Source organism: Homalodisca vitripennis, chromosome 4, assembly GCF_021130785.1.
Source record: "Homalodisca vitripennis isolate AUS2020 chromosome 4, UT_GWSS_2.1, whole genome shotgun sequence".
Lineage (NCBI taxonomy): Eukaryota > Metazoa > Arthropoda > Insecta > Hemiptera > Cicadellidae > Homalodisca > Homalodisca vitripennis.
The window spans coordinates 135,456,703-135,479,218 of record NC_060210.1 but is presented as its reverse complement, the minus strand read 5'-3'; the positions used below and the strand labels follow the sequence as shown (position 1 = coordinate 135,479,218).

The 22,516-nt window shown below is 32.8% G+C and overlaps 1 protein-coding gene across 4 annotated transcripts; it reads right to left on the bottom strand.

The window, feature by feature from the left end:
- Nucleotides 1-11,319: 11,319 nt before the first annotated feature.
- Nucleotides 11,320-22,131, bottom strand: LOC124360236 (COMM domain-containing protein 5-like). 4 transcript variants are annotated; one of them, XM_046813671.1, is made up of 3 exons: nucleotides 21,978-22,131; nucleotides 18,056-18,144; nucleotides 11,320-11,634 (listed from the first exon to the last, which is right to left on the bottom strand). In XM_046813671.1, exons 2-3 carry the CDS (start codon nucleotides 18,118-18,120, stop codon nucleotides 11,454-11,456), a joined length of 246 nt encoding a protein of 81 aa, XP_046669627.1. In that variant the 5' UTR covers nucleotides 18,121-18,144; nucleotides 21,978-22,131; the 3' UTR covers nucleotides 11,320-11,453. The 4 variants fall into 4 exon arrangements, with proteins under 4 accessions (XP_046669627.1, XP_046669625.1, XP_046669626.1 ...); XM_046813669.1 differs by lacking the exon at nucleotides 21,978-22,131 and adding an exon at nucleotides 21,744-21,865; XM_046813670.1 differs by lacking the exon at nucleotides 21,978-22,131 and adding an exon at nucleotides 21,699-21,827.
- Nucleotides 22,132-22,516: the final 385 nt, after the last annotated feature.

The window sequence follows — 22,516 nt, the reverse complement described above, 5'->3', positions numbered from 1 at the left end:
GGTCAACGCAGTCAAATACTTAGGACAGGTTTAAGAACACACCCATTGAGTGGTTATGACATTCAATCACATCGACAACCAATTGAGTTAAAGATCTCGCTAAATGCTTGCAGCATTTTTTTATGAGCCACGGGGACATTAGATTGAGGTCATTTGATTTTTTGGCTGGGAGTTGCTGAATAATTCGGTGAAGCTCATCCTCAATGACAGGAGACAACGCAACTGACGATGTGCCGATGGCCGAGGACCCTGCCCACCAGCAACAGCTGTGAAAAAGCCGTTGAACTGATTGGCAATCTCTGTTTCATCCTCCACAAGCCTATCTTTAATTTTGATTTCTGTGTGAGCTTTCATTTTATTATTAATGATAACCCAAATTGTTTTTGGAAAAGAGAATGGGTTTTGAGACACACATGCTTTTGCGGCTTGGATCACTTTCCTGTATATCTTTTTATAATTTTTGAAAAAGATGTTGAATTGCTCGCTTGGTGTTTTTGTAAACTTTGGAGAAGAATTTTAGTTTCTCTCTAGAAACTAAAATACTCGCTGTGATCCAGTTATTTTTAATTTTTTCGCAAACATTGGTCGTTTATGTAGGGCAGCAGATATAAATGTGAAAATTTAGTGTGTCGTAAAACAATTTAAATTGCTGCTCACAGGTTGAAATGAACGTCTCTTACTGTTTGCTTAATTTTGGGCTCCCTTTTGAATTGTACCCCACTAATGATGGCTTCTTGGCCATAGTGGTCGGAAATAGCTGTATTCACTACAGGCACTGCGACACTTGGTTATGATGTTGATAGCCGATTGTGTTGTAGCCGTCACTCTCGTCGGAGTGTTGACTAGCAATTCCAGGTCAAATGACCTAAGTAAATTGATTAATCGAATTGTGGAATGGTGAGTGTTGTCCAAGACGCAATGTTGAATCCCCCATCACGACAAATTCTTGATGTTTGTTAGTCAGGCATGTCAATAATTTAATAAGTTTGATCCCGACTCCTTCAGAATCTTTTTCGGTTGATTGTTGGATCGGACAAGGTGTAGATAACAAATTTTTTTAAAGAAAAATAGCAACTCCTCCTCTGGAGTGGTTTTGACAAAACGCAGAAGGTAATTTGGAATTTTGCACAATGCGATGTTCTCCATGTTGAAACCGTTTTCGGTTACCACAAGCAGATCAGTTTTCAGATCCTCGCACATAAATTGGATTTGGTCCAGTTTGTTGGTTGCAAAATTGAGAATTTTGATGAAACAAAATAGTATGCATGTTGATATAAACTGAATGGGTGTACCAGTAAGGTTTCGTCTCTTAATATGTCTATTTGTTATATTTACCATGAAGGAGGTTAGGCTGATTGGTCTGTATGAATTGGGTTAAGACGAATCCCTGTCCTTTTTTCGCACAAGTGCTGTCCTCCAGTTCTTTGCAATGAATCCTAAACTGCTTCAAAACAGTATGATCAATGTGTTTAGTAGAAGGGCCTGGGAAACTCCATCTGCCCCAGGCGATTTGAATGACGGATCTTATTGTCCATTTAATCCTTTCAGATGTAAAGATTCTTTTTGACTATTGTCTGGATTTTGCAACCTCCCGAACAGATCTCTCCCCCACCAGAAAATAAAATTCCTTATTTTGAGTTGTGAGACCGCCTGGAAATTGCGTGTCCAACAATAGTATAAAAGTGGGATTAGACCCCGTATTTTCTAGCTTGTTCATGCAAACAAAAATTGCAGGAACTCCTCACCTCTTGGGTTAATTTTGATACTGTCCCAGTAGGTGTGGTGAGCGTTGCAGTCGCAACTGAGGATGCCCACTACACCTCTTTCTCCACAGTACTGCAGTAGCCTTTGTATTACCATTAGTGGGCAGTGTGTTGAAGAGTTAGGGAAATATCCTGAGGCAAAGATTACATCTTCATCCCCTTGTAACAAGGCTGTAACAGGAAAATCAGTTATATGATTTGAAAATAAGACAATGTTTTGGGTTTTTTATTTGATCGATCACATATACGATTATCTACCTTAAATGTTAGGCCTCTTTTGATCCAAAGTTCCTGGATTAGGGTGATATTCAGGCCTGTTGTGACAAACATCTTACCCAAAATATCGGTTGCACCCTTGGTGTAGGTTTATCTGAATGAAGTGTATACTTGCGCCTTTTTACCACTTCCCTCAGGTGGTCCATCTTTTTGGAGTATTTGGGGAAAGTGCCCTCTTTTCTTCCCCTGACCGAAACTGATGGTCTTTTCAGGTGGGTCCCTTCATCAGGAAAAGGGAGCAAGTTGGTGTTTCATTCTGCACTGCACTAACTTTAGGAATAGACGACCTATGCTAAGGTATTATAGGTTCAACTGATACCTTTGTGATCTCTTCCATTTCCATATCTTCAGCCGTGGTCTTGTCTTTGGTTACAGTCTCAGACTTTTCTTGGGTCTCGCCCACCTTTTTGGGTCCTCAGTATCCCCCTGATGTTTCTTCTTCAGTATTAGCTGAATTTTCCAAAACTTGTAATATTTCCATGGACTTTTCAAGCTTGTTACTGTGGCGCAGTCGATTACCAGGGTTAGTAGCACTTACCCTCATCACTCCCACACAGCACGTTCCATTTTCCAGCCTTTAGCTCTTTGTTTTCTTCTTTTAAGCACTCCATGATCTTTTCGATGGAGTCATTTATGCTATTTGGGAAGTAGGATTCTTGCACAAGGAATTTCTCCCTCAAGTACAATCCTCAGACTGGTTCCCTCCCAAGGCTCTAGGGTATCTTGTTTGCCTTGCAGCCATTCCGCAGTGTTTTAGTTTGCACAAGTGATAATCAGGACACCTTGTCTTCTGTTCATCAATGGAAGCTTTGAGAAGTTGGACACACCTGTTCTTCCACAATCGCTTCCAGGATGAATTTCTGAATAGTTTCTATTTGGTCAAAATACTTGGTCCTAGTGTCTAATGAACAGGGTCATTTTTTTAGTATCAAATAAATTACATTTATTGATAGTATTTTTATTTGCATAGCAAAAGAAAACATGTTGATAATAAAGAACAATATCTTGTTAAACGGAATGCATTAATTAAATGCTAATGCAACCAGATATACGAGGGGGTACCCAAAAGAAACCTAAATTATTTTTTCAAAGCTATATATTTTCAAATTGTTTACAAAAAAGCTGTATCTCCTTCAAAATCCTCTCCATTACAACTAATGCATTTGTCCCACCAGTATTTCCATAGTTCAAAACTTTTTTGTCTCATCTTTAGAAATGGCTCCCTCGGTTTTTCTTGACTTCTATGATATTGTCAAATCGGTGCCTTTTCACACGTGGAAATAAGAAAAAGTTGCACCATGTCAGGCAAGTAAGGTGCGTGGAGCAGTCTAACAGAGATGGCTGTGTGTGCAGGTGTGTTATTGTGGTGGAAGAACCTGTTTGCCACAAATAGGGTCTTTTGTGACAAACACTGCTGTGCAATCTTCTTAAAACTTCCAAATAAAAGGTTTGATTGATGGTCTGATCTGGAGGAGTGAATTATGCCTTTGGCATCAAAAAGGTAAATTGCATTGTTTTGATGTTTGATTTGACAGCATTTCTTTGGAAGGGGTGACGATGACGTCTTCCATTGGCTTGACTGTTGCTTTGTTTCTGGCTTGTAACCATAGCACCATGACTCATCACCAGTAATGAATGATCTTTGACAGAAAATCTAGGTCAGTTTCAAACTGTTGTTTCAAAACAAGACATGTTTCAATTTGATATTCCTTTTGATTCAACCCTTCTCATTCCCAAATCTTCCTAGGAACTGTCAGACAGGACATCAGATTCTTAAGTTTACTAAAGTGTTTAGAAAAACAGAAAAAAATATATGTACGTCTACAATAATGGAAGAGTACACTACACCATGTGTCTCGTAACAGGCTTTGTTCATTCTGGAGAATTTCTGCGAACACACAGAAAGGAACTTTCACATTTTACACTCCCAGGCTGACAGAAAAGATAATCTTCCAGCCTAGTGAGCGATAGACTTCAACGAACTTTAGTCTATAGATAGAAAATCTCAAGTCTATAGATCAGTTCGTTTTCGAGCTATCATGCACACAGACAAAAAAATTCAATTTTAGAGCCTCTCGAGTGACTTGACTTGACTAATGCTCAGCCAATAAACGTATAGGCTTCAAAGGAGTATGAAAGGACCCTGTAGAATGTAACAAAAGCCAACTAATCTACCAAATATCATATCATTGTACCTAGTCTGTTTACACATTATTATGCTTAAATCTGTATACAAACTCTTTAATCATATCTTGTAGTTTTTTTTTTAATAAATTAAGGTGCAAGTTGAACAATTTCCTGTGTATGTAAAATGTATAATACAAATTATTCTTTAAATTTTTTTAAGAAGCAGTATTATTTTCACTATTCAAAGTTACTAATGAACAATATTTAGCTTTAATCACTTTAAAAACATGCCATTTCACTCCATATTGATAACAAAACTGTGTGTTACTGTCAAAATATCAGCTGACTACAATAAATAAAAAAAGTAATATTTTATACAATTTATGCCAACCAGAAACATGTAAATATGCACTCTAGGGCAGTATTTATAATTTGTCCTTCAAGCTTTACTGGTTGCTGCCACTTTGTCAGAAGCGGCTATTAATTTTTGCCGTAATGTTATCTCAGCTCATATGTCTAGCTCTACTGGCCAAGATATATGTCCATAGCTCGTAAGGTCAGCACCACTGGCCACTAAACACAGCAGTTATTTTCTAATATTATCTTTGTTTCATAATGAATGGTGAGTGCTGAAACCTATCGAGCAGCTTTATTTGAAAGTAATTTTTAAATAAAGCAGTAAATTTTAAATTAGCCTATAATTCTTCTCTAAACATTGACTGTGCAAATAAGACGAATGACGTGTAGTGGTCCTAAACACTGAAGTGATAAAAACCTAGAAAAAACTAGAAGACGACATGTGCTAACTATTCTTGACTACACATGTATTTTTAAAAGTTTTATTCCGCAAAAAATTGAAAGACAGAAAAATGTGGAATAGTTCATGTCTGAGTATAATATAAAGGCTTACTTTATTACATTTTATTTACATATCTTTATTAACAATATACATATAAGAGTTAAATTTCCCAAATGTAGGTTTATCTTTGTATTAGATTCAATAAAATTTATTTGTTTAATTCTTCTTTAAACATTGTAAATTACTATACAAATAATGCAGAGGAAACTGAAAAATAATTCCGATCTGGGGAGAAAAACAACAAATATAGCCGCCGAGCTGTCAATGAAAGTAGCGGGCATCTGTACTGGCCATATGAGTTGTGAGGACAAACTGCAGCAAAACTAACACAAGCTGTCTGCAACCTTGATGTGGCCAGTACTGCTGGCCTTTCGAGCACAAAGGGTTAAATATATGATGGATAGGGTTATGAATAGTTCATAACCTTTTCAGTAGTCATGGGATCGTCTGAGATCATCTCTTTATGGTGTGGTTGTGATCCCATAGTGAAACTCATCATAGCATGCTAATAGGTTAACCCTTTGAAGGCCAAGCCATAAATTCATTTGTACTTCTAAACACCCCAGCCATTCTTCTCGAAGCCAAACTAGGCAGCGGTTTACGAGGTAACGGTAGTCAGCAGTTCGGGAGCCCCTTTTAACTACGTAGCCAACAACCTGCAGGACTTGACTAGGAGTTTTACCTTTAATGATCATGCTATCTTACTCGCTGGGACAAAACGACATCACAGACTCCACTAGTGCTAGTGTAGTTAATTTTTAATTTTAATACATTTTCTAATATAACTCTCAACACTAACATGTCAATAATCGGTATCCCTCATAGACTGGATCAGCCTGCTCTCAATGAGAGTATAAGAAAAGTAAATGGTTGTAAAGATTGAGGAGGCTGCTAGTAATGTAAAATTATGTAATTTTATTGACACGAGTTCACTACATCTTACACATTATACTAAATTTGGACTACACTTAAACAAATCAGGTAAACATTTTTTAGCCGAACTAATTCATCAGTTTTTAAAGGTGAAAAAAAAACCCACAATTGTACAAAAAGACATCCATACACCAGGACAAACATGTAGTAAAAGCAAAGCTCCTTCACCGGAAAAACAACTCCACTTTTTTAATCAATTAAAACCCCTCACACTTTATGTGGCAACTACGATCCATCAGCTGACATTATTCTACATAACATCCATGCATCAACACCTAATGAGAACTCTGCAAAATGCATAATAAACCATAAAACATCCAGCGCAAGAAAATATTAACAGTAACCTAGCCTGTATATCACATTCACAAAACAATACTTCTTTAACCTGTAAGAACCGTATAGATTCACAAAAAACAAATATTAATAATATAAAAACCTTAACCTTATTACACCAAAATGCTCAAGTATCCTAAAATAAAGTTATACAGCTGGAGTATCTGAGTCATGATGTAAATGTAGATATAATTGCTATAAGTGAACATTGGTTGTCAGCAAAAAAACTTAAAATATTTTCAGATAAAAAATTACGTTGTAGCCTCAATTTATTGTAGAATTAGTTTGACACGGGGAGGTTCTTGTCTTCTTGTAAAAAATCATATACAATTTATTGAACGTAATGATATTTGTAAATTTAGTGAAGACTTTGTTTTTGAATATTCCTCTATAGAGTTAATTTCAACTAATTCTAATAAATTAAAATATTTTAACTGTTAGTTGTTACAGAACACCAGACTCCGATATTCATATATTCATTTTCCAAGTTGCAATTGTTATTTGAATTAGCTTTGAAAGAGAAAAAGTACTTAGTTGTGTTAGGTGATTTTAACATTAATTTATTAAACCATAACTCAGAGTCTTTAGCTTTAAGAATATTTTTAAAATGTTATAATTTTAGATATTTTATAAATAAACCTACTAGAGTTACCAAAAATGTTGAATCTTGTTTTAGATAATATTGTTAGCAACATACCTCAGAATCTGCTATCAAGTCTTAACCTTCACTCTGGCTTTTCAGATCATAATTTTTCTCAAATTTTGAAAATAAATGTCAATAATTTTATTACTAAAAAATGAAAATAGTTAAAATAATTTACACATAGGATATTTTCTGAGCAGGGTCATAGAATGTTTCATGACTTTCTGCAAAAGGAGGACTGGTTTGATGTGATTTCTGGTGAATCGGTTGATGCAAATTTCTCAAAATTTGTTGATAAGCTGATATTATATTATGAATTAGCATTCCCATTAAAAACAATAACAAACTTAAGTCAAGTCCATATTCCTGGGTAACTGATGTGGTTAGGGCAAGTGCTGTCCTGTCAAGGGAGCTGTTTGCCAGAGCCAAGTCAATAAACACAGAAAATAGCTGGAAAGAATATAAAACTTACCTTAAACATCATAAGAAAATATTTCCTTTATGCAAAAAGAGAACCCCTAGTAAATAAAATACAATCCTCTAAAAATATTCCAAGAACAACCTGGAATATCATTAATTCAGAGACTAAATCATTCGCTTCTGTAAAAAACATTAATCTAATTGTTAATGGACAAGATATTACTGAGCCAATGGATGTTGCAATAGCATTTTAACAGGCACTTCACAAGTGTACCTCATATTATCTCAAACCAACTTGACTTGCTGAATTCAAGGCATTACGATCCACAAAAATTTTTTGCCAAATCCATTTGTTAATGGTTCATTTTATCTCTATCCTGTTTGTGAAAAAGAGATAATTGAAGTTATAAGTAAATTTAAATCAAGTAAGTCACCAGGCCTGGATGGAATACCTCCAAGGATATTGAAGGAACACATCCGCATCCTGTCAAAACCTCTTTGCTCTTTGGTGATTAGCTCCCTGACTCACGGAGTCTTCCCTGAATGTCTCAAGGTAGCCAGAGTAACTCCAATATTTTAAAAAACAATAATTCAAATCTTGCAGAAAATTACATACCTATTTCAGTTCTTTCAGTTTTTTTTTCAAAATTATTAGAAACTATTGTAAAATTTACGGCTTGAAAATTTTTTAAAATCATTCTCAATAATAAATAAAAAATCAATTTGGTTTTCAAATCTAATTTGTCAACTTCAGATGCTATCATAAGTTTAACTGATTATGTGCTAACTGCCTTGGACCAGGGACAGTCAACCTGTGGCCTGTTCTGTGACTCCAGAAGGGCTTTTGATTGTGTAGACCATGAAATTTTGTTAAATAAATTGGAGTATTATGGCATCAGAGGAGTTGCTCTCAATTGGTTTAGTAGCTTTCTGAGGGATCGCAGCCAGGTAGTAGAGATAGTTCAAAACAGTGCTGGTTCTGTCCATAAATATCTATCTCCTGCCCGCTATTTGGAGGCAGGCGTACCCCAAGGGTCAGTTTTAGGTCCAATATTATTTTTAATTTTTATAAACGACTTACCCAAGCAGTTCAATTTATGTGACAAATTAATTCTCTTTGCTGATGACACCACTAGTTTGATTAAATCTGACAATAAAACTGAACTATCTCAAAAATTATATGATAACATTAGTTTGATTTTTAACTGGCTTAAAGCTAACAAACTATCCTTAAATATTTCCAAAACATCCATACTTAATTTTCACTTTATTAGAAACTTTAGAGAACAACTTGAAATAAACTTTTTACCAAAGTAAACTTACTTCTACAAAAAATTGTAAATTTCTTGGTGTTACTTTAGATGACAATCTTAGATGGGAAAATCACATCAGTCAGTTAAATGGGAAACTAAATTCAGCATGTTATGCTATTCATAAAATTAGAGACTTGACTGACTTAAGAACAGCAAAAAACTATTTATTTTGGCTATTTCGAATCTGTGTTGAGATATGGAATTGTTTCCTGGGGAAGTTCACCATTTATTGAACAGGTTTTCAAAACTCAAAAGAGAGCAATCCGAATTCTAGGAAATTTGAAATTTAATCAATCATGTAGAGGACTTTTTTTAATCTTCAAATTTTAACAGTAAGAAGTTATGTACATAATGGAAGTTTTAAACTCAAACATATAAAAGAATACAGTCCAATCCCTTTATCTCCCATCATAACTACACAACACGTAATAGTTATTCTCTACCTGTTCCTATACAAGAACAACCCATTTTTAAAACATCTTTCTCTTACAATAGTCAGCATTTTTTTTAACAAATTACCTTTAGCATAAAGAGAGATTCCTACATTAAAGGCTTTCAAAAAAACTATTAAAGAATACATGCTTCAAACTGAATTTTATACTTTTGACGATTTTCGTCCGAATTCACCAAAAATAATTAAGATGTGAAATATCATACCACCTAGTATATTAGCTATATGTTACTTGTGTTGTAGTTTAGTATTTTTTTAAATTGTTATTTAGTATTTAGTGTTATTATTTCTTGACGAGCCTTATAACATTGTAATGTTCTATTGGGCTAATAAATCATTTCAAATCATTTTCAATTTCCATTATATCCAGATTATTTGCCAAAAAGGCCAGCCTCAAAATGACACTTTTGACACACTCCTACAAACACGGGTGTAACTCATCTATAAATAGTAGTATCTTAGTGATGTTTGTTTATTTTTTATTTAGTAGTATATATAAAAGCATCAAAATATATTTTTGTAACAATTAAACTTTTTTATTTATTTTTTTTTGTTTCAAAGTATTAGGATTTTTTTATATTTTTTATGTTTGATTGGTAACAACTAGGATAAAAAAAATTATTTCAAGGAAACCATTATTATTATAAGAAAGTATACATATTTTCAAACAAATATAAAAAAAATTGTATGAATATCTTCAGAAATAAAGTTTTTGGAAATATTGTTCTAGAAAACTACAACACAGCACACCATGCGAATCAACATGAAAAGTTTGGTATAACAAGTGTTTACCTTGTAACTCCTTGTTTGTCCATAGGCTAGGTGTATTACTGTACAATGGTCACCTTATAGTTTTCTCTTGTTTACACAATTGTCTTCAAACACTTTATACATGAACATTTAAAAATGTATAGTAATAATAATTATAGTTAACAAATCTATATACACTATTTACACAGTCTTTTGTGCTTCTTTATGCACATTATTGTGTTTATGGAAACACTCTGCATGTACTCCTTTGGTACATTTTTAAACAATGCAGTCTTGTTCTCCTTCTTTGATTTTTTTTGTACTGCAGACACAGCAATTCTTTTCTTTCTTTTCAGGAATCTTATCCATTCCAAACCGACTAAGGGGCATTTGGCCATCACCTCCTCCTAAATTAGCTGGAATGTTCTTAGCAATTAGCCATCTTTCTACTGAACAAAAAAAAGTGAAAACATTTTATAATAATCATAATAATTTGAAAGGATATATTTTACGTTTTGTTTGATATTATATTACAAACTAAAATTAAGAGGTAAGGTAATAATTTAATCAAATGAAGGGTGCCGATTTCTCGGCGCGATGCCGTTTTCGAACTGATTTTTCTATGCCGATAACTCGGCTCACGGCCGTTTCGGAAAAAAAAATTCGAGAGCCACTATATCGGCCCGTGGCCGTCAAAGGGTTAATACATGTCTACTTAATTTGATTTAATTTTTTTTATTCTCACATAAGTGTTGTGACCTTCCTGGGTAATATTTAGTTCCAAACTGAACGTAACCCAAGCTCTGACAACTTGGTACAAGCTCATCTGACTCGTTACATACACGTCCAACTCACTCCGAAATATTAGCGATCCATCTATTATCAGAATTAGTCATTCTGTTCATAACTAATAAGTGTTGTGTTTGAAAGTGATCTGTAGCCACTTATTTTATTTTTTAGTATGCATTTTATAGCAATTATATATAAGAGTGGACCTTAAGTATTTTTTTTTATTGTTTACAAACTCCCTCATTAAGGTTGATAAAGTTCTAACTGGAATAAATTGTTCTAACAGAATATAAAACAAAGTAATATTGCAAGTCCTTTAATTGTATTCAACCCTGTAGGTCAACAATTTACAGGACTAGATTGAATATGACTGGACTGGATGTCTGAAATGTGAATAATGAATTCAAGTCGCCTGACCTTGATTGCCAGGAATGATGCTGACGAGTAGGTAAAGTATTCGATACGAGTTACTCAAGTTGCAAGAGTATTTGATTTGGCACATTACTACTAGTGAGCTGTAACCTAATCTATTAGACCAAGGAGGAGGTCAGTCATGCTTTTTAGTTTGAATCTAGTACTATAATATCTACACAAATTGTCATTACTAAAATCATTGTTACATAAGTTGAAAATTGGTTCTTCAAATAAAACACTAAATATGCGTTTGAGTAGTAAATTTATATTTAACATATATAACAAAATATAAAATGTATAACAATATTATCACTTATGTCAGGGTTTATGATGGTGACAATGTTAAGAGACGATAATTAGAATAACTGTAAAACCCACATTATTAAGTGGCAGATTTTATACTGGCCAGACGTTGGTTTACAGTTTCCATTTCCTTTAGAAGAAGAGCTATGCTGTGTCTCAGAGAGTGGAACTTTGACACTGGCATCTCTACACTCTGTCTCTCCCCTGAGTCCAGATTGAACTCCAGACAAATGACAGGTTCCAGGATACGAGACAAGTCCCTGAAATATAATTACCAATATTACAAACTGTTATTCTAATATATTTATAGTGTTTTACAAGACAATATTTTGTATTTGGTTAAAAATTTATTTAAAATTGGTTATTAAATAATGTTTAAGTCAATATTACTCGTATACTTAAAAATTAAAAATGTATGACATGAAACACATTATTGGAGAGTTTGTTTAAATTAATAAATGATTTTGTAGTTTACAAATATGTTTATTGTAATAAATAAAATACACCGCTATTAACCCTTTGACGGCCACGGGCCGATATAGTGGCTCTCGCAATTTTTTTTGCGAAACGGCCGTGAGCCGAGATATCGGCATAGAAAAATCAGTTCGAAAATGGCATCGCGCCGAGAAATCGGCACCCTTCATTTGATTAAATTATTCCCTTACCTCTTTATTTTTAGTTTGTAATATAATATCAAACAAAACGTAACAATATATCCTTTCAAATTATTATAAAATGTTTTCACTTTTTTTTTGTTCAGTAGAAAGATGGCTAATTGCTAAGAACATTCCAGCTAATTTAGGAGGAGGTGATGGCCAAATGCCCCTTAGTTGGTTTTGGAATGGATAAGATTCCTGAAAAGAAAGAAAAGAATTGCTGTGTCTGCAGTACAAAAAAATCAAAGAAGGAGAACAAGACTGCATTGTTTAAAATGTACCAAAGGAGTACATGCAGAGTGTTTCTATAAACACAATAATGTGCATAAAGAAGCACAAAAGACCGTGTAAATAGTGTATATAGATTTGTTAACTATAATTATTATTATTACTATACATTTTTAAATGTTCATGTATAAAGTGTTTGAAGACAATTGTGTTAAACAAGAGAAAACTATAAGGTGACCATTGTACAGTAATACACATGTAATGCCTATGGACAAACAAGGAGTTACAAAGTAAAATACCAAACTTTCATGTTGATTCGCATGGTGTGCTGTGTTGTTGTTTTCTAGAAAAATATTTCCAAAAACTTTATTTCTGAAGATATTCATACGATTTTTTTTATGTTTGTTTGAAAATATGTATACTTTCTTATAATAATAATGGTTTCCTTGAAATAATTTTTTTTATCCTAGTTGTTACCAATCAAACATAAAAAATTTATTAAAAAAATCCTAATACTTTGAAACAAAAAAAAATAATACAAAAGTTTAATTGTTACAAAAATATATTTTGATGCTTTTATATATACTACTAAATAAAACAAAACAAACATCACTAAGATACTACTATTTATAGATGAATTACACCCGTGTTTGTAGGAGTGTGTCAAAAGTGCCATTTTGAGGCTGGCCTTTTTGGCAAGTAATCTGGATATAATGGCTGGGGTGTTTAGAAGTACAAATGAATTTATGGCTTTTCCTTCAAAGGGTTAAGTATTGCCAAATTTTTGATTCACAGTGTATGGTTTTTTTATACCATACTTGTCATGTTACAGTAATATTATTGCATGTGGTATGTTTTGAAGGAGTCTGCAAGAAATAAAGAAAGAAACAACTGCATTTTACAGTTTTGTCTTTTACATTGAGTTTAGCTCCAGTTCACCTTCCTCTTAGTGCAGTCTCTGGAATCTAACTGATCTGAACTGGAACTAAACTCAACATTCACATTGAATCAATCCTTCCCACATTGCCACAGTATGTGTAGAAAGGATTTTCCGGGCATGGCTCGCACTGATATGTTGTCTTTTTTGCTAACCACAGTACATGATTTTTTATTCTTACTTTTAAATCTGGGATTTTAAGGGTTTAACAATAAACAGTACATTTTGTAAAAATCATAGATTTTTAGGTTTTTTTATTTTGTTGATTTTCCTCTTTAATTTGAGATGAATATTGTATTATTCTGAGCAGTAATAAAATAATTATTCACATTTTCGTAACAATGTGCGAGGACAATTTGGTGTTTTAAGTGTTGAGATTTATAACACTACTTGGGTATAGTGTTATAGGTAAACCGCTAACAAAAAAACCTTAGTTGATTTGAGTTCACGCAGGGTGGGGTAAATATCCCTCCGCCGCCCCTCAAAGCATCCCCACCACTGCTCAGCGCTCACTCTAATTCAATCTAATAAAATCAGCTGACTGATCTGGCTCGGTAGGTATCGTTCACTGCTGCGACCAGTTCAGTTGAACCGGTCAGTACAGAGTTACTACGCCTTCCCGCTAGAGCGTGTTTTATCGGTCATCGTATTCAACAAAATAAACGAGAAACGACTGAACGGATATGGCCAAGTGAACGAAAGGATCCGCTTGCAAAAAAGTGTTCGGATAGAGGAAGAAACAACATATTTTACAGTTAATGGATAGATATATAACAAGAAATGTATTTGTTTCAGGAATCTAGTAAATGTAAATATATATTATTATTAGAACTGATTAACAAAAATTAACTGTATGTTACTATATACATTACTAAATATTTTAAACGTTAATACTTATGAACAATTGGACTTGGTTGATTGATATGCCTTTGATTTATCATAAAATTTATTTCACTACAAATGTTTCTATAAATTACTAAACATCAAACAGACACATTGCATTGTTTGAAAATAATTTATTTTTATAAATGACAACACATTTTAAACATTTAATCGATTAAGTTCCCACCACTTTTCGTAATACCAGGCTGAGGCATTAAAATAATATTACGCACACTACTACACAGAACGCCTCCTCTCAAATCCATTAATTTTTTAACAGAATACAATACTAAAAACCATGTTCTTTAAGAGTACAATATATTCTTTAGAATTAATTTTCCTTCGAGGAAGAACTAATGACTATAAGAAATTTGTCAATTTAGCTTATACTCATAACACACGGTACTCGCAACAAGTCGCTTTCAAAACTATTCTTGAGCCAATAATTTTTTGAACAAAAAACAATACTAAAAAATTAATAATGTTCTTTAAGAGTACAACATATTCTTTAGAATTAATTTTCTTCGAGAAAAAAAACTAATGACTATAAGAAATTTGTTAATCAAAACCATTCTTATTTACTTATACATTAATTTTCATACTCTTTTAGCGTTGACAACTTATACTCATAACACACGGTACTCGCAACAAGTCGTTCATTACAGTTTCTATATAAAAAAAAAAACATTCAGCGTAACAAATTTGTATTATATTTCTCAAGTTTTGTACTGTAACGTGTTTTGAGTTACAACTTCGCTTCTGTGTTTCAATTACCTAATCTTTACTGGTTTAAAAACGCATGAAGGATGGTTTACTAACGTTAGATGGCGAAGAAGTATATAGACTTATAGTCCCTTGTTATCGCTGAACTTCTAACCCTTCCTTGCTATTTATTGTTATTCGGTCTGTCCTTCATTATAATTACCATAATTAATACTTCATACGACAGTGCAGCAAAACTAGATTTATACTCGGTTACGTATCATTATCAATGTGACTCATCAATTGCCTGCGTGGTCACTGTTGTCATTGCCATCCAGCCGGATTAAAAATAAATTATAAAACCATTAATAAATATCAAAAAATTATTTAAACTACTATTTTAACTTATAAAATCATTTGTTCTATTATTAGTTTTGAGTTCCAATATTCACGACCAGAGCCTACGCACAGGTCCTAGGCCCATGTAGGCTCATCCCGGTTGTACTTACTCTTCTTGTTTCAAATTTTAATTGAATTAAATAGAATTAATGGAAGGTTTATTATAATAAGAAATAATTAAACTATGTATAAGTACCGTATTGTTACACTCTGATACATGATTTCAGACATTGTATATATTTGCTTACGTTTGTTGCAAAACGTGTATATGTGTTTTATTGTACTATTTTTAAGAAAATAAAACCATTTTCATTTCATTTTTCATTTCACCTGATTTGGAAAAAAAGTATCAAATTTATTCAGTTGCCAGGCCAAAATTGAACAAAACTTTCAAAGTGAACGGGTCTTTTGAAACACTCCGATCCGGATCACTCGTTCACCTGACTGACTCGTCCGAATTGAACGGTCCAAGTAAGTAACTGCAGTATAAACAATATGGCGGCGAGCAAGACAAGATTTAAACAGCTGACAAGAAGATGCTCCGCCCACTCGCCACTCCCCCCGCCGGAGGGGGGCCCCTCCTGCGCTGTGCTGCTCAAATATTTGCTTCTGCGCAGGTTTCTTTATTAGCGGTTCACCTATAAAAGTGTTTTCAGTTTCTAAGCTAGCACATGTGTAGTATTGTAAATGTAAATATATTGTAAAGTATTGTAGTATTAGTAAATGAGTTTTGTTTCTCTTTTTCACATGAGTTGAGTTTGTTCTTTGAGTTTCTTTGGTTGAGCTTTTAGTTGTGTGTTGCTTTTTGTTTTAAGTGTTTATATTGATTTGATATTCATTCTGATGTATTATTACTTTAGAACTATGCTTGGATCAGGGATCAACCTATTTCCTCTCCTGTACCGTACTTTGCACTCCCAAAAATGTAATCTTTATTTTTTTACCAATCACTTAACTATATCTAGGTGTCAAATCATAAATATAAGACAGTATAATGACACCTCTTTCAGCCATTAAAATACACACACGCTTAGGATATTTATTTTAAAATTATATCTTCTGCTTTAAATATACATTCAGTTTTACTTAAAGGCCAACAATGCTTAATTAAATCAATTGAAATTTACTTTTTATTTACTTATGAAAATAAAGATGAAATAATTTAACTATAGTTTTAAGACAAGCATTTTTAACTTGTATTTTATAGAAACCAATCAATGGTAATATGTTTCAAGTTTCAATGTTAAAATAAAATCGTAATATAATAAATAATAATAAAATTATACTATTTGCAAGTCATTAATAGTTTTTATAAATTTAAAAGAAAAAAAAATAGATTATAAAATTGATAGAAACTTATTTATTAGTCTGGGAACTAATAACAATTTATTTTCAATGTGATCCTTAAGCCTGTTTTGCACAGTTAGCATTTTGAAATCAAGTTTAAGTATTGATAGTTATAGTCTTAAATCAGCACTAGCATTCACTCTGTTATGATATTTGTTCTTTATGAAAGCATAAGAAGAGAATGTTCTCTTTACTAGTTCAGTATTAATTAATGGTACTAAAACTTGAAAGCGTTTTTAGTCACAGCTATTCATCACTAATACTTGTCCAGAAATGTCCAAGAAATTTTAACTTGAAATTTGACTTGAACATAGAATCTGTCGAAATTTCAATGAGTTTTTCCTTTTCTGGAATGGGAGTTCAGCAGTCTGGAAGTCTTCTTTACTAAAGGATCTGCAATCCAGTGTTCTCCTTCCCCTTATTTAGTAAAATACTTCCTGAAAGAACCCTTAAGGTTTGTTAAGTGTGACTCTATTTCATGTTTAATTTCAGCAGATAGGATTGTATTATTTTCCATTAAGAATCTGTGCAGTGTTTAAAAAACCTCAGCTTGATTGTTATCAATACAGAATTAACAGAAATCAATTTTTTTCAACATGGACTCAATTTTATTTGAAATTTTAAATACCGTAGTTGAGCTGTTCTGTAGTCCCAAATAGAGCTCATATATTTGTGAAAAATGTCTGCCAAGTAAGTAAGCTTTTCAAGCCAGTCACTGTCAAAAACCTTGACGCCAGATGAAAAGGGTATTCTTAAAAAAAATACTTGTAATTCATGTTTTAGCTCAAAGAATCGCGTGAGGACTTTTCCACGAAATAATTATCTAGCTTCCGTGTGTGAATACAGTATGGAGTTAATACTACCCATATTGTTGCAAAGAACACTCTGGAGTTTGTTTTTAGAAAGTTTACATCTTTTACAGTACTTTTTGTAATGAGTTTGGCAACCATAAGGATGCTAGTCTTTGTCTATGGATGCAGCAATGGCTAATTATTACAATGGGAAGCAATTTTTGGATACGCCCACGAAGGCCAACATACCAGCGAGACATGGATTTTCCTCCATCTGTACATACGCCAAACAATTTGGCTAAATCTATATCTTTTTCACATAAGTAACCATAAATTACATTGAATGTAAACATAGTTTAATAAAACTTTAAAACAGACATTATATCCTATACCTACAAAGATGGAACGGCGTTAAGCAGATGCTTAGCTACATTTTTCAGTGTGATTTTGTGAGTATTTATTTTTACACTCACTCTTTTCACTTATAAGCCCCCTAAAATATTGTAATTTTAGAGAGCTGTATGTAATTGTGAAAAATGTAGCAATTGTTCAGGGTATTTGTTTTTATTACAAATAAATGTAAAGGTTTTAATAAAACATGAGTTTAATACAAATAGTTTATAGGCTATAGTCTTTACGTTAATAATGTCCAATTGCAGGATGAACCCTTTCTGCCCAGGCGTAATAAGTTTCACAATAATAAACTATTAAGAATAGTTAAAGAAATTATATAAAATACCTTGAAGATATGATAATATCTATACGCCACTTCAGGCTGCCTTCCTCAAAGTTTGTTACTTCCATTTCTTGGTCATGTACTGCAGTTACCTAAACATTAAAATTTAGTTTATTTTAGACTGTATAAATGCATCATATATTTTTCTTCATACACTGTCAGGAAAACATTTCAGAAATTAAACTTCTCAAAATAATACCAAAAGATTTTCAAAGAAATATTTTATTATTGTACAACTAAGTGCTTTACAGGTCTACCCTAAGTGAGAGTGGTACGGTCACATTGATTTCTATTGATAAATCAAATTATGGTAATTCAATATTCCACTATAATTAAAAGTTTGAGACAATTAACGCAAGTCTATTTTTATTAACCTACAATCTTAAGTAATATAGGTTTAAGCACGGCGCACACTGCGACCGGCCCGGCTTTTTTGTGAAGTCGAAATATACGCAATGAAATGGATACCTGCCCACTGCGACTGGCCCGGCCCAGCCCAGCCTGGACCGGTCACAGTGAGCGGCTGTCCATTTGATCGTATGCATTTAACAAAGTATAAAAGGCCGGGCTGGGCTGTCCCGGTTGCAGTGGGCACCATGCTTTAGTCTCTATTAATTGCCAACTGCTTGTTATTTAGTTGACATCTTTATTCATGTTTTTATTGTTGTTGTATCAGCAGACTACATGACTGGGACTCACCCACATAATTTGTTGATTTTTATTCCACTGGGCTGTCCTGTATTATTCAAGTATTTCTCAAACAGGCCCTCATGATAGTGGTTTTCAGTGTCTTTAACCCACATTTCAATTTTATTTCTAAAGATATTAAAATTAATTTGTAAACATCTAACCAGTAAGGTTGCATTTCACCCCGAATAGTCATGGTTTTAATAAGGGCAGTCATCTAAGGTTTCAGTTTTTAAGGGTAGAGTTTAATAAGCGGCCTATTACACTCATTATTAGTTGTTATTATCATATTGGTTTAGTTGTTTTATCCTAATTAATAATTTGATATTGCGATTGATTTAACTTAATATTTTATTTCAACTCATTAGTTACAGTAATTTGTAATGTAAAAAATAAAACAGCAAGAAGTAACTATTATTTGAAAATGGCGATGAATGTGAGGAAATTATGTGTGATATTTCTTACAAGTGACGATATTTGTTTTTAGTGGTTTCAGAATATATGGGTTTTGCTTCCCGGGAACCCATGGGAAGAATCCTTTTCTCCCGTTTACCAAAGTGGTTGCTCACTGTTATCCGGGAAATTTGTTAATATTGTAGTTTTTTTATATGTAGATCTAGGCCATCATTGGTTTTTTTTACTTTTGTTATGTTATTAATAAATTGATGTCATAAAAAATTGTAATGTATTTACAATTAACAATATTCTTGTCCTGTACGTATTATAATTCTTGTTTCGTACGAATATTAAATAATGTTGAAGTTTGATAATATATTGAATCATTCGATAATAACAATCATATGATGAGTGTAGGCCATTTAGGTAAATCTTAAGCTCAGCGACTACCGCTCCAATCGCCGTAATTTTTCGCATACTAACACAGGTTAACGTAATTTCACCGAAAAAATAGTCCCGATTATCGCTAACATATAAAAACCAGTTTTCGGCAGTAAAATGTTGGCAATACAAAACACATAAATAACGAGATTTTCGACTATCAAACTAAAAACAATGGCCGATCATGGTCGTTTTGATGAGTTGACAGTAGTCACGTGACAAACAGGAAAGTTTCCGATTGGCCGGGCGGGTCACGTGACCTATAGGACGGCTTCGATTGACCGCCAGACGTAAACAAACAAACCCACATGAACAAGGAATAATTAGTGAAGTTATTGACATGGCGTGCGATGGTTCTTGTCACACGCTAAAAAGACCCTAGCTTGCGTATTCAAAACTCAGATCACGCGATGCTTGCCCGCTGCGCAGCGCTTTGCGCTGCTTGCTCTATTAGAAAAAAAATTAACTCGAGCTTGCAAAGTCCAAGATCACGCCATGACTGCTTACACACACAAAACTCAGACAGAACTAACGCAGGTTTCATTACAGGCAAAAGGTAACCGGCGCGCATTTATCACTGATAAGATAAGACGAGTTTATACTAAAAGTAGTACCTAGGACTACTACCCTACGAACTAATAAGACCAAAAAAAACGAATAAATGCAATGTTAGTCAGGTTTTTTTTAATTTTATTTTTTCCGACATTTTTTTTGGTGGGGGGGGTAAAGTAAACGGCTACGGCGATAATCGTGATTATTTTTTTCGGTGAAATTACGTTAACCTGTGTTAGTAGCGAAAAATTACGGCGATCGGAGCGGTAGTCGCTGAGCTTAAGATTTACCAGCCAATTTATTATTTTAAATTTATTCGCATTGAATTTATTTTTGTTTCAATTTAGAAATGTTTTAAAAATCAATTTTTGCTCATACCCAAAATTTCTCACAATGGCTGCAGTATAATGAGCACCCAATAATCAATATTTATGAATATCGAACCATGAATCTATATTCATGAGTAAAGACTCCTCGATATAAATACTTTTAAAAAATTAGGTTATATCAGTATAAAAACTAATAATTTTATGGTGAATAAAAAAATATCCTGGCTTTGCATATTTATAAAATGTAACAAATAAAACAGTGTAACATTTAGTTCCTTTTTACCATTTTAAAGGATAAATGTACCTGATACCTTTTATTTATTTATTCATTTTGTTTTCAGGCTTTTGGATGGTCATGAATATATAATATCATAGGTAGGGTACGATAAACGGACCCGGTTTTTTATATCAAAGAATGTAATCATCAATACCTAATATTCGCATCTCAAATGCTAGACTATCAATCGATATAAAAGTATCTATAGTCCTCAATAACAATCATATATTTTAAATTAAAATATGAATTTAATATTTACAGTGATGAAACAAATTATTATAACCAAAATTAAGAATACTGAAGACGACCATATTTGCTCCTCTCACAGTTACAGTTTTCTTTCCCACAAATTTCACATAATGGATTTTTCGGTACGAGTCCAACATGTTGAAGCCACGTAAAACATGTTTATCATCTTTCAAAGCAATGTTGTGTAGTTTTCTAAAATTGACTGCCATTTTGAATAATCAAATGTTACTTAAATGTAAAATTGAAATATTACCTTATGTGTATTATTTGAAAGTGTTTACAGCTGTTGATATAGATTATTTAAGTTAATTGTTCAAAATAATTAATCAGTATCGATTGATTATATCGGTAGTTATGATTAAGTAATATTGTTTGCCAATTTAGATATAAAAAACCTAGTCCGCTTATCATACTCCATCCTAATATCATTCAATAATCAACTGATTGTGTTGGTGACTGTTTATTATACTGCAGCCAGCCACAGAGTGCTTAAAAGACTTTTTACCATAGAATGACTTTTTCCAAAAATTCATAAAAATGTTAAAACATATATAATTCAATTTAAATACAAGAATGTAAAAGAGCACTCTGATTACTAAACAATTATATAAAGGTATACTCAAATCTACATAAAACTAATAAACAATAACCTATACATATTCTTTACAAATATTTCGAACATTCAAATAAACTTTCTATAATACTCAATGCTTACTGTATAGAAACAATAATTGTATCACTAAATTATTTATTTTAGTACCTAAACAACTTTGGCAGAAGTTAATGCACCACACTAGAAAACAAATCACACAGATGTAAACAACAAAATGTCTAAACTGTTTTTTTTTTATAACTAACAATCTCCAATGATCATATTCAAGTGATACTTAGCCGAGGAAAAACATATATCACCGATATAACAAATCTTTATAATCCATACGTACAAAAATCTTATTAAATACGTACATAAATGCTACTGCTTATTATGTATTACCTAGCCTATAAGAAATTGTCAAAACAGGTTACTTATTTGGATCGACTTATAATATCGATTATATACACAGTAGCCAAGTGACTCAAATTGTGTCCATGCATTTTCCAAATGGAAAGTGCTTAATAAGTGACTAGGACTGTTTTAAAGTTTCTCTTGTAGGGTGTGTTATGTTAAGACCTCGGGCACACTCTTTAGGGTGTAAAGGTGGGAAATGCCTTTATTTATCTATAGATTACTACCAAGATTGCGTGATCAATCGGTATTGAGATCCAGTAAACTGTTACCGTGGTAACATGTTATCACCAACATGTTATTAGCATTATACTGTTAGTGTTAATGAACTAACACTTTAAGTTTCAAATAAAATGCGTCAGACTAATTCTACATAAGTGGGGATATTTACACATAGTTTACGAAAATTGTATTAACTCATTACAATGTAATATTTAGTCTGGTACACCTGAAACAGACTAAATTATAAGCTGGTTATTTAAAACTTCCTTTATCCAATTTTTTTCCTTTATCCTTATAAATATTCT